We start from the raw sequence: 13,291 nt of genomic DNA on the forward strand, positions 1-13,291 counted from the left end.
CTACCAAACACCCTCAATCATCCCTTCACCTTCCTCCAGGGAGCAAATAAAGCCTAATAAGTGTATCATTCACTGAGTGCACAGGGGGATCAGGGGGCCCCAATCGTACTTACTCCAGTGGCTTCCAGCTGCTTCTCCAATTCCTGGCACCAGCTCCGGTACTGCAACACCTAAGACAAAAAAAGCAAGGCCTGGGCAGTAGACACAGCTGATATAAATCTGAGGTCCCTGGGGATCTTGGACAAACCTGCTGTGAATGTGGGGAGTGGATGGTGATGCTGAGTCAAAGCCGTAACATCTCAATTTCTGTGTGGGCACTGAAAGGATACTTTCTTATGCCACCTCAGTAGGAGAAAAAATTGGGCTTCAGACTTAAAAACCCATACTCAGGTCTTAGCTCTAGAATAGAACAAGCAAGTTAAAGCCTGTGAACATCATCTTCAAAAAGGGCATAATCCACACTACCTGGAACATCTGCCCATGTGAGTTGCAAGGACTGGGTGCTCCATCTCACCCAGTTAGCAGTGGGCACTCCCATCCCATGGCTCTGCCTCTGACAACCCTAACCCCATATTAGCAACGACATGAGGGTTTGTTTGTTTTTTTCTTTTTGCTAGCCATCCTCTCTCACCTTGGCCTGCAGCTTCCTCACGAGGGTGGCTTGCCTCTGCTGGGCCTCCTGAGAGCTCTTCAGCTGCCGCCAGGAGGCTGCCTGATTCTCCGCCATCTGCTGCTGCAGGGCCAGCACTTGCTCCTCCAGCACCAGCTGTAGTGACTGCGGCTTCATGCTGCTCAACCTGGGGCTGCCTGTCTCCATGGGGGCAACAGAGAGGAGGCCCACCAGTCCTTATGCTGCAGCCAGAGGCTGCTTGCTCCCCAGGGAGTCTCTGACCATCGTTTTGTTACTTGGGCTTCCTCTTAAGCTGGGGACCAAAGCACAAGGTGGAGTTAGAGGACTGTTGAAGCAGAGGACTTGGATTTACGCAGCAAATATCCAGTCTGGGAAAGCTGGGTTTGACAAAGTGCTAGGTTTGCTTATTACAGGACCCCTGGGAACCTTTAAAATATGAAGAGGAAGCCTCATCTAACAGGGAACATGAGGATGACTATTTCCAGGACTGCCGGACCATGAGATACATCCAGAGAACGAGGGCTTCCTGGCCTGCCTTTGGAAACTCCACCTAGAACAAGAGATCCTGTTTTCTCGTTGCATCCATAGTGGCTGGCATTACAGATAGGCATGAATTACGGAAGGTGAAGGGAGACGCAAACAATTACAATAAAAGTGGTTAATAATAAAGACAATGCAAGAGAGGATGGGAAAACAAAGAGAGGGCATGTGACCCTGGGTAAGTCCTCCTCGCCACTGTTAATACCTGTAGAGTGCTTCCATGGCCCACTTTGTTAGCTGCTTTATACATTTATGTCGTGTCGTCCTCACAAGAATCTTTTCATTAATTTATTTGAAAGGCAGAGGGATAGAAACATAAACAGGGAGAGACAGGGCTCTGCATCTGCTGGTTCATTCCCCACATGGCTGCAATGGCTAGAGCTGGGCCAGGCAGAAGCCAGAACACGACTTCATCCGGATCTCCCACCACGCGGCAGGTGTTCAAGTACCCATGCCATCACCTGCTGCTTTTCTCTGGCACCTTAGCCAGGAACTGGACAGGAAGTGGAGTTACCAAGTCCTGACGAGAACCTTGGACACTTTCAATGTCTTTCCATCATACCTCACCATAGCTGTGAATATTGCTCTTTATACATGAAAGAAGAAACGGAAGCTTAGGAAGGTCAAGCAAAGTGTACCAGGTCACACAGGTGACATTTGGTTGAAGAGAAATGTGAACACAGATAGTCTTACTCCGACAAAGAAAGATAGCAGGCATCTTAGCCAGGAGATTCAAAGAGAAAAAGCATGGGCACAGTATGATGGCTAAATTCTCTCCTTGCAGACACTGGGATTCTATGAAAGCGCTGGTTCATGTCCCAGCTGTTCCACTTCCCAACCAGCTCCCTGTTTGTGGCCTGGGAAAGTAGTCGAGGACAGCCCAAAGCCTTGGGACCCTGCACCTGCAAGGGAAGCCTGGAGGAAGCTCCTGGCTCCTGGCTTTAGACTGGCTCAGCTCCGGCCATTGTAGCCACTTGGGGAGTGAACCAGAAGATGGAAGATCTTTCTGTCTCTCCTTCTCTCTGTAAATCTGATTTTCCAATAAAAATAAATAAAACAAACCTTAAAAAGAAAAACAAGAGAGGAAACTGGTGAGTGGCAAAGACTGAAGCCCAATCTGATTCTGAATTCTATGCTCTCTCCATCCCATGAATTGCTTCCAAAACACAGACCTGGGAAATTACATTTGCATGAGGCACAGTTCCGCAGAACCGTGAAAACAACACCCAGGATGCGACACCTCGGCCTAGAGCGCTCTGGCGGAAAAGGAGCAAGGGAAAAGGTCAAAGCGTGAGTGGAGGAAGGGCAGCCCTGGTTCTGGTCTTACTTTGCCCAAAGACTCACTCTAGACTCGGAGACCACCAAGTCTCCTTTCTGAGCCTACTCTGTAAGACAAGGATCTGAATATTGACCTCTTCCACACCTCAAAAGGCTAACAGGGAGGTGAAATCTATGGCTGTCCATTAAACTCGAAGTGTTAGCTTTCCAGCTCCACCGACCTGGTTGTATACCAATCAACCTGACCTACAAGTGCCTAAGCTTCTCCATGTGTCAAATGAGGACACTTGACATGTAACACATTTAGTGACACCTGACATTGTGCAAGCATCCTGTACTGCACCTGGGGTAGAAACAGCACAACGTCCTCCAAGGAATGAGCTCAGGACGCCAAGCAGCAGACAGGAAAGCACCTGGGTGCAATGAGTGCAAACACAGAAAAGCAGGACGCGAGCGGGGCTCCGGAAGAGGACGGAGGGGAAAGGCTCCCTGCAGATCATGCATTAGTGGGGTGAGGAATAACCCGAATCCCAGGACAGAGAAGCAGGCAGGTGGGACTGAACTTTCGCACATATCACGTGCAAAGCCTCCGCGGGCCCCAGAAGCTGCAGGGCCCCCGGGGCGCAGCAAGCAGCGGGCGCGGGACTGCGTGCACCACCGCATCCGCTCAGCTCGGGGCTGGTGGACGGTCAGGAACGAGGGTCATGGAATTCTCCCACGGCGCCCGGGTGGGGGCGGCGGCGGAAGGAAACTGAGGGAAGCCTCTGGGGGGCCTAGGACGAGTCCCAACTCTCTGGGCCTCGGGATCCTAGAGGGACACGGGACACAATCCCGTCCTACAGGGAGACGGGATTCCTTCAGGCGTCGGGTTCCTGGGCCCGGACCGTTAACCAGGGCACCTCCCGCCTGCCCTAAAGCCCCATCTCACCGCTCGGGTGCCGCGGATTTCCGATGTGCTCCAGAGGGGAAAAGCGACCGTGGCCGCGGTTAAGGCCGGGCCGGGGAGGGAGCAGCGCGCGGCCCAGACCCCGCCCCCCAAACTCCCGCCCTTTGGATGGTGGGGCCCTCCCCCGCTTCAGGCCCGGCCAGGTCCGTCCCGCCCCGCCGGGAGTCCAGGGCGGCGCGCTGCGGCTGCCGCCATGTTGGACACTGGCAGCCGATTGATCCGAGAACCTCAGAAGGAAGGAGGAGATTATAATTGAGATGTTAGATCCCCGCTCCAAGGTTGGGGACAGCCAGAGTATCTGGATTCCAACAAGGGACATAATGAGAACAGAAACACTTGCCCTCAACCAACCCGTCTGACTTCAGAGTCACCTACTGCGCACGTGCAAGAACACCTGGTTCTAACTGCGCCTGCGCACTGCTCACCCCCCCTCATTCCTAGCGTAATTACAGCTGCGTGGAAAAATCAAGGAACCGGCTCCTGGTTCGCAATCAAATCTGCAGGGCGAATCGCTGTAGCGTTTTCTCACTTTCTGAGCCCGACGCTCCAAAGAACTTCAAGCGACAGCACTCACAGCCGATTTCATGTTGGTTCTGCCGCTGTACTGTTTGGTTCAGGTGTTGTTAACATTTAAGAGGTTAACACCTACCTATCTGCGTCCAGAGAGCTACGGTTTTTCTGTTAAGCTTGACTTCAGGAGGATATTCTTTTTATCCCTTCTGAAACTAGGGCAATGCACTCATGTCGGGTTTTTTTGTTTTTGTTTTTGTTTTTTAAATATATAATCAGTACACTCTGGTAGAACTATAAATTTCATTTACCAGCTTCATACTTCCACTCGAAGTTCTCAATTTTTAGTAGGGATTAGCAAACAAAACACGGGGCATTTATTAAATGCACAATCTTACATCTCCCTCTAGAGATTCAATAAGCCAGTGTCCTGCATTTCAGCAAATACCCGCAGATGATACTGATTTCTTTGGGCAGCACTACATGAGACTGAAATCCTGCGGGAGACGCTTGTTTCACCATCAAAGGACCTGGTGCTTAGGGTGGAGTTTGCTAAGTGGTTGGTGAACGAGTAATAGGAAAGAACCAGAAAGTAGACTTTCTAGTTAAGATGCTTTCAAAAAGAATGGGAGAAGAGAGCAAATGCTTGGTTAAGAAATATATGGTGGTCTTGCTCCTGTCGTCTTGAAAATGTTCTCAGTAGCTACTTTGGGAAAAATAAGTAGGGATAGAGAAAGAAGAATTTGATTCTGAAACAATACAATCTACAAAGAAGGAACATCTCCAGTCCCTGAGTAAAAAAAAACATGCTAAGAAGTCATGATTTTTAAAAAGAGGGGATGATGAGGGTGGGGTTCAACAGGCTAACTTTCTACCCTCTTTTTTCCTTAAATATTTATTTATTATTGGAAAGTCAGACATACAGAGAGGAGGAGAGACAGGAAGATCTTTCATCCACTGATTCAGTCCCCAAGTGGCCGCAACAGCTGGAGCTGTGCCGATCAGAAGCCAGGAGCTTGTGCCAGTTCTTCCACGTGGGTGCAGCGTCCCAAGGCTTTGGCCGGTCCTCGACTGCTTCCCCAGGCCACAGGCAGGGAGCTGGATGGGAAGCATGGCTGCTGGAATTAGACCTGGTGCCGATATGGGATCCTGGCACATACAACGCAAGGACTTCAGCCACTAGGCTACTGCACCAGCCCATCTACCCTCTTGTGCCAGCTTCCCATATAGGCACTCATTAGTGTCCTGGCTGTACCACTTCCCATCCAGCTCCCTGTTTATGGCCTGGGAAAGGAGTCAAGGATGGCCTAAGGTCTTAGGACCCTGCACCCACGTAGGAGACCTGGAAGAAGCTCCTGGCTTCAATCAGCTCGGCTCTGGCCATTGTGTCCACTTTGGGAGCAAACCAGCAGGTGGAAGATCGCCTGCTCTGGTTCTCATCAGCTTCGTGTTAACATGCCTGGGAAGGCAGCTTATGATGGCCCGAGTACTTAGACCCCTAGCTCACATGTGAGAGAACAGGATCCACTTCTTAGCCTCTGCCTTCGGTCAGCTTCATTACTGACTGTTGCAGCTATTTGGGTAGTGAACCATACTAGGCCAAGCAGAAATGACTCCAACACCCTGCCAAAGTCAGGCTGGCACTCCCATCCAGGAATGTCTGGGATGCTGTGTCTCTGCACAGGTCAGCATCTGCCATGATGACGCACAAGCATGTACAAACTGAGGAGCTGCTACCCTCTCCCACCCACCGCACCGAAGATGTAGAAAAGCCAAGTGCTGGGCCAAGGGTGGTAGCCTAGTGGCTAAAGTCCTCACCTTGCGCATGTCGGGATCCCATATGGACGCCAGTTCATATCCTGGCTGTTCCATTTCCCATCCAGCTCCGAGGTGGTGACCTGGGAAAGAGGTATAGGATGGCCCAAAGCCTTGGGATCCTGCATCTGCATGGGAGACCCAGAAGAAGCTTCTGACTCCTGGCTTCAGAGTGCCTTAGCTCCAGTTGTTATGGCTACTTAGAGAATGAACCAGCGAATAAAAGAATTTTCTGTCTTTCCATCTCTCTATATCTGCCTTTCCAGTAAAAAAAAAATAATAAAATAAAATCTTTTTTTTTTTTTAAGCAGAGGATAGAGAACTTGTGTGGGAGTACTTCTAGCTGTTTTGGGGTATTTTCACCCCTCCTTGGGGACAACTGGAAGGAACCAGTGCCTTAAGTGCTCCAGCCCAGTGACTAGGGGAGTGACTTCTCCAGGGATCCTGAGGCAGAATCTGTCACTGCTGTGCTGTGAGAGCCGCCTCCTATCTAACAGCGAGAGATGAAGCTGCTACAGCTCTGGTGGCAGTCCCAGGCGAGGCTGCAGTGCGGCTTACTGTCCCAGAATCTGTCAGGGAGGGTTTCCTTGGAGGCTCTGTAGGAGCCAAGTGAATGAAGGAGAGCCTGCATAGACCCATTCCAGGTCGTGTTCATTCAGACTGCCTGGAAGGGTCGAGGGGCCCCAGAATAAGATGAAGTAAATGAGCGTGATCATGGAGATAGCTTTGCAAAGAAAACTGAGAAATAAAGATTGCAGCAGGGAACCCCAGAAAACACTCGGAAATACCCCTGGATGCTTGGAGGGTGATCAAAGCACCTGATAGACCCAAGATAATACAGGTTCCCACGCTTCTTCCTCTCTGTGTCAGCATGGACTGAAGGGAGCTGATGATGATAGAGGGGAGGAAAAGGAAGAAAAAAAAACAACAACAACAACAACCATTTTCTCCTTTTTTTTCCCCACAAGCTATCAGTGTGACCCAGAACCTAGGGAACTCAAAGAATGTGCTCTCTTACTGTAGATTATAAACAGTTGGTTACTGTTCTGCCTTTTACGTGGCAAGTCCTGAGCTAAACATTGAGAGGGACCCAAAAGCACAACAAATCAACACATGACCCTGTCTAGTGCCACAGTTCCTAGACTCTCAGGGGGAAGAACAGGCTATTTCATGTTCTTGATTCTGAAGGAGGAGCACACCAAGCAGGCATGATTAGAGCACATTGCCTGCAGAATTTCCTTGAAGGCACATCCGGGTGTTAGAGCACAGGGGTTCCGGACTGTTAGGAATGTCCTCCGGGAACTCTTCGGGCTAGTGTACAAAAAAATCTCCCTGGCCTGGGTGATTCCACAGTAATGCAACGCCCTCTAGTGGCAGGTTTTTATTCTCCTTGATCCTGACTCTACCTCCTTGGGCAGTTATGCCCGGTCATAATTGACCAGTTCCCTTCACACATCACATTCTTTTTTTTTTTTTTTTTAATTATTTATTATTTAACTTCATTAATTACATTGTATTATGTGACACAGTTTCATAGGTACTTGGGTTCTCCCACCCCTCCCCAAACCCTCCCACCATGGTGGATTCCTCCACCTTGTTGCATAACCACAGCTCAAGTTCAGTTGAGATTCCCCCATTGCAAGCGTATACCAAACATAGAGTCCAGCATATTATTGTCCAGTCAAGTTCAACGGCTTCTTAGGTATACCTTCTCTGGTCTGAAGACAGAGCCAGCAGAGTATCATCCCAGTCAATTGAAAGCTCCAACATACCATCAGCAAAAATTTACATCATTATGGAATTAATTGACATAGTAATGAGTAACCAATATGTTAAAAGTAAATGCGAGTTCCCAGCCACCTTCTGTGACCACCTCACCTACACTTCAATTTTACTTTATACACAACATATAACATTCAAAACATAACATGTTATACGTAACATCATATCATCTTAAATTAAGGCAAACATGTGGTATTTAACCTTTTGGGATTGGCTCATTTCCCTTAGCATTATGGTTTCCAGTTTGGCCCATTTGGCCACAAAGAACTGCATTTTGTTTTTTTTAATAGCTGAGTAGTATTCCATGGAGTAGATGAACCATAGCTTTCTTATCCAATCCTCTGTTGATGGGCATTTTGGTTGCTTCCATGTTTTTGCAATTACTGATTGTGCTGCTATGAGCATAGGAGTGCATGTTGGTTTCTCATAAAACAAGTGTTCTGGATATATTCCTAGGAGTGCTATTGCTGGATCATACGGTATGTTGAATTTGAGTTGTTTGAATATTCTCCATACTGATTTCCATAGAGGCTGTACCAGCCTGCAGCCCCACCAGCAGTGGAGTAGGGTTCCCTTTTCCCCGCAACCTCGCCAACAAGTGTTGTTGGTGCTTTTATTCATGTGGGCCAGTCTTACTGGCGTTAGGTGGTACCTCATTGATGTTTTAATTTGGATTTCCCTTATTGCCAGGGAACTTGAGCATTCACACATCACATTCTTAAAGGGGAGGGAGTGGCCTGGTCCAAATGTTTGATCACGGCTCCCACAAGACCAGGTCTTCTCCTGGCTCTAACACAAACCTTTAATTACATGCTAAACTGGGAATTTATCACTGTCCACACACACACAGCAGCGGAAACCCTAAGGTCTTGGACAGAAACTGGACAAAGGAACATGACAGAAATTTCCAAACACTAGACCTAAGTCACACTCACCTAGCTTTGAACTCCGGGCTCTGCCAGTGTCCCGGAAACCGATTTCCTCTTTGTCAATTCCAAACCTCTCAGCTGCCAAGTGAAACTAGTACTAGTGTTCCTGTATGGGAACTCCATGGTGGGAGGTTTCTGAGCTCAAAGGTGACAGTAAGACTACCAGGTCCCCAGCTCTAATTATTGGTCCTCTGTGGGGAGACAGACTGAGATGGGAGGGGAAAACTGCTCGTTTGCTCACTCTCTCCCTCCCTCTCTCTTTTAAGATTTATCTATTTTTATTGGAAAGGCATATATACAGAGAGAAGGAGAGACAAAGAGAAAGATCTTTCACCTGCTGCTTCACTCCCCAAGTGGCCACAACGGCTGGAGCTGAGCGAATCCGAAGTCAGAAGCCAGGAGCTTTTTCCAGGTCTCCACGTGGACACAGGGTCCCAAGGCTTTGGGCCATCCTCTACTGCTTTCCCAGGCCACAGTCAGGGAGCTGGATGGGAACTGCAGCAGCCGGGATATGAACTGGCGCTGTTAACATGATTCTAGTGCTTGCAAGAGGAGGATTAGTCATTGATTAGTCACTGACTGAACTGAGGGACTAGTGTTTTGGGGAAGTGGGTAACGCCATTGCCCTGAGACTCTGATATCCCAAATGTGTGCTGACTACTCCATGTCCTGACTACTTCACTCCCAATTTGGCTGCCTGCTAAATGCCTGGAAAAATAGTGAATGATAGTTCAAGTGTTGGGTCCCTGTTACCCACATGGGAGACCCAGATGAAGCTCCTGGCTCTTTTCCACCTGGCCCAGCACCAGCCATTGAAAACATTTGGAGAGTGAACCAGCTATTAGATGAATCCATATTACTTTTCTTACTAATGTTTGTTTTCAAGAGTTTTTTTTCTTTCTTCTTCTTTTTTTTTTTCAAGATTTATTCTGGTACATGCAAAGTGAGGACTTCAGCCACTAGGCTACCGTGCCGGGCCTAAGAATTTTGAAATTATTTTGAAAGGAAAATAAAACATTTTAATTTTTTTTAAAGATTTATTTATTTTATTACAAAGTCAGATATACAGAGAGGAGGAGAGACAGAGAGGAAGATCTTCCATACAATGATTCACTCCCCAAGTGAGCTGCAACGGCCGGTGCATGCTGATCCGAAGCCAGGAACCAGGAACCTCTTCCGGGCCTCCCACGCGGGTGCAGTGTCCCAATGCATTGGGCCGTCCTCCACTGCTTTCCCAGGCCACAGGCAGGGATCTGGATGGGAAGTGGAGCTGCCGGGATTAGAACTGGCGCCCATATGGGATCCCGGCGTTCAAGGCGAGGACTTTAGCCGCTAGGCCACGCCGCCAGGCCCAAAACATTTTAATTTAAGAATAAACATGGGAGGGGCTGACACTGTGGCACAGTGGATTATGCCACCACCCGTGACGCTGACATTCCTTATGGGCAAAGGTTCGAGTACCGGCAGCTCCCAATCCAGCTCCCAGCTAGTGGCTGGGAAAGCAGTAGAGAATGGTCCAAATGCTTAGGGCCCTACACCCAAGTGGGAGACCTGGATAAAGCTGCTGGCTTCTATTTTGGTTCAGCCTCCTGAAGAGCGAAACAGCAGAGGGAAGATCTGTCTCTATTGCTGTCTTTGTAACTCTACCTTTCAAATATATAAATATTTTTCTAGAAAAACACAACGTGCAAAGTATGATTATTTTACTCACTTCCCTCTCCACACACACACACACACACATACACAATTTCCAGCTTCAGTTTCTGGTGGTGGAGTGGCAGCTAGCCTAAGGCTTGACGTGCCACCATGGAAGCCGCTTTCAGGGTGCAGTTTCTGCGGAGTTCGGCAGGAGGAGCCATTGAGTAACTCGCGCTGAGCCGTGGCCTCCACCAGGGAGTTAAAAATCATGAACCTGACTGACAGCTGCGAAGGTGGGGAGCAGAGGCACCTCTGCCCTTGCTGCAGTTCCCCGGGACCCCCTGAGGTGGGGCTGGGGAACAACCTAGACCCCACAGAGGAGAATGTGCTCGAATGGTGTGGGAGGGCCTTGCAGGCGGGTCAGTAGTCTGGGTTGTGTCCTTCTTGGTCATCTTTAGTCATGAGGCTGTGTGTCACTTAACTTTTCCTTTTCTTCTTTTTTTTTTTTTTTTTTTAGATTTATTTTATTTTTATTGGAAAGCCAGATATACAGAGAGGAAGATCTTCCATCAATTAACTTTTCTAAGATTCAGTTTTCTCATTGATGACACAGTGACAGTATTGACAATAGGGTTTTGTATATATGGCCCGGCTATATACCCAGTTTGCTCCACTTCCCATCCAGCTCCCTGCCTGTGGCCTGGGAAAGCAGTGGAAAATGGCCCAAAGCCTTGGGACCCTGCACCTGCGTAGGAGAGCCGGGGGAAGCTCTCCTGGCCAGGCAAAGCCGTGGCAAGCTCTCCTGGCAAGGCAAAGACTTTAACCACTAGGCTGCTGCACCAGACCCGAGATTCTTTTTTTAAAGATTTACTTATCTATTCATTTGTTTGCTCATTGTGACACAGGAATCATAATATTCTGACTTCCCAGCAGCAGTTCTACTATACCAGTGAAATAATGGACAGCGAAATATTTGTACAAGGCAAAGGTTCACAGACCCATGGCAGGGCAAAGTAAATTAGGCTTCTGCTTGTGTTGCCTGCATTGCATATGAGCACAGGTTCATATCCCGGCTGCTCTACTTCCAATTCCAGCTTATGGCCTGAGAAAATAACAGATATTACCCAACTCCTTGCACCCCTGCACGCACATGGGAGACCTGGAGGAGGCTACTGGCTCCTGGCTTCAGATCAACCTAGTTCTAGTCGTTGCAGCCATTTGGGGATTCAACCAGGATATAGAAGATCTCCCTCTCTCTCTCTCTCTCTCTCTCTCTCTCTCTCTCTGTAAATGTGCCTTTCAAATAAAACTAAACTAAATCTTACCCCAAAAAAATAAAGTTTAAGTCTCAATCTGATAGAAGGGTAGAAGGGCCTGTAGGATTATTTTGATGCCAATGACTTCCCAAGGCTCCCATCTTCTGCTTCAAGTTTGACATTAATATTGCTGACAGGAGAGGGGGAGGGAGGGGGACATGGGGGACCTGGGGACTCAATGTCCCCATAATTAAACATGTCGGGACTGAAGCCCTGCCAGCGGCTGCATCTGGTTGCAATTACCAGAGGGGACAGAAGTGATTAGTCACCTTTATTGAGCAGGCCAGGCAGGAACCCTGGGCTTCTCCCGGGAGAGAGCCTTCCAGCCTAGCTCAGCACCATCTTTCCCTGCGTTCACCCCATGCCTGGGAGTCCCACCATTCTCAAACAAGAGCACCTACCCTGCTGGCCAGACTTTGGCTTAGAATGAAGTGCCCTGGGCCTTCCTCCCCATCTCTCACCGGGTATGTTGCTGGGGGCCAAGGCCTTTAAACAAAGGTCTGACCTTTTTTGAATTTCACCTGTGTTAATACACCAGAGTCCAGTTGACTGCTAGCTATTATGAATAGTCAGCAGGTGCTAGCTAGAGCAATCAGGTTTGGGGATTAAACAAACAAACAAACAAACAAAAAACACCTGCAAGGCGAGTACTGTCATGATCCCTATTGAGAATTTCGGGCAGGGTGAAATAATCTCTCAACACAAGGGATGTGCATAGCAGAACCAGGATTCTAAGCCAGGCCTGTTTGTTCCCTGAGCTCTCTCTTTATCAAGCCAGGTATTGGGACATCTTGCTTATTTGACTCACTCACCCCTCCATGTAGCCACTTGTTGGAACTTACAAAATGCCTAAGAAATGGCAAGACGGAATGCTTCCCTTTAAGGAAATCAATGCCCAGCAGGGAAGGTAGGACATGTCCGCAAGTTACTCTTAAAGGAGAGAATGACGGCCTTTGTACAAAACGGCCAGTTACAGATTCATTCATTTGTACAACACATACTGAAATTTGCTATGTGCTGGGCCCCACGCCAAGCACTGGGAATAATTGAAATATAAATATGGTACCGTCTAGTCATAATCAAATGGGAATGACACATAAATAAATTATTGTAGCTATAAGGAATTAAGTTATGATCAAAATATGAGAAGCATACACAGAGTTAAAGAAATGACCAGTGTTGGGGATGGGGGTGGGGGTAGCAGGGCCGGAGAAGTTTGGACTCACTAGCATAGAAGGAACACAGAGCCCTCAGAGCATGCCCCACATCAGGGACCCTGGGATGGGTGGGAGGGTGGTTGTGGCTTCTCCCTTTGTCTCTCCCCTTACCCCAAATACAGGAAGGAAAAAAGAGAATCTAGAAACAATGATCTTACCCACTTTCCTGTAGCCCTTGATTGTTTGAGCCCTAATCAACTATGTAAAGATCATCACAATAATTTTTTTTAAAGATTTATTTTATTTTTATTACAAAGTCAGATATACCGAGAGGAGGAGAGATAGAGAGGAGGTGGAGCTGCCGGGATTAGAACCAGCGGCCATATGGGATCAAGGCGAGGACCTTAGCCACTAGGCCACGCTGCCGAGCCAAATAATTTTTTTTTTTTTTTAAAAAAAAGAAGGAACACAGAGAGTGCGGTTTGGGAGGAGTATGCATTTTCTGAGGCATACGGGAAGGCTTCATGGAGGAGGCAGCACATGAGTTTGTACTTACTTAGTGGGTAGGTAGAAGCAGGGGTGAACCCAGGGATCCTGGAGGTCTAGAAGTCACTCACAAAGTTGGAGGGAGGGTGGGGACAGTGAGGGGGATATGGCTGGTAGAGTGAAGGAGGGGCTGTCAGTGAGGAATGGATGAGAAGACACAAGCCCACAGGGAAGCCAAGCCACTGGAAGGCTGGTAATGAATT

The 13,291-nt window shown here is 48.3% G+C and overlaps 1 protein-coding gene across 3 annotated transcripts in view; it reads right to left on the bottom strand.

Annotated features, from left to right (window-relative positions):
- Nucleotides 1–4,120, bottom strand: part of CEP250 (centrosomal protein 250) — a 41,906-nt gene extending 37,786 nt beyond the window's left edge. For 2 of the 3 annotated variants that reach the window (XM_058679345.1, XM_058679344.1), the window contains exons 1-3: nucleotides 3,378–4,120; nucleotides 632–923; nucleotides 114–170 (exon numbers count right to left, since the gene is read on the bottom strand). In XM_058679345.1, the coding sequence (XP_058535328.1) occupies nucleotides 114–170; nucleotides 632–817 (243 nt within the window). In that variant the 5' untranslated portion in view covers nucleotides 818–923; nucleotides 3,378–4,120. Of the gene's footprint in view, nucleotides 1–113; nucleotides 171–631; nucleotides 924–3,377 lie in introns of those variants that run through there. The other variant, XM_058679346.1, reaches the window with a different exon arrangement.
- Between the last annotated feature and the right edge of the window lie 9,171 nt (nucleotides 4,121–13,291).

The sequence above is a fragment of the Ochotona princeps genome, chromosome 22, assembly GCF_030435755.1.
Source record: "Ochotona princeps isolate mOchPri1 chromosome 22, mOchPri1.hap1, whole genome shotgun sequence".
Lineage (NCBI taxonomy): Eukaryota > Metazoa > Chordata > Mammalia > Lagomorpha > Ochotonidae > Ochotona > Ochotona princeps.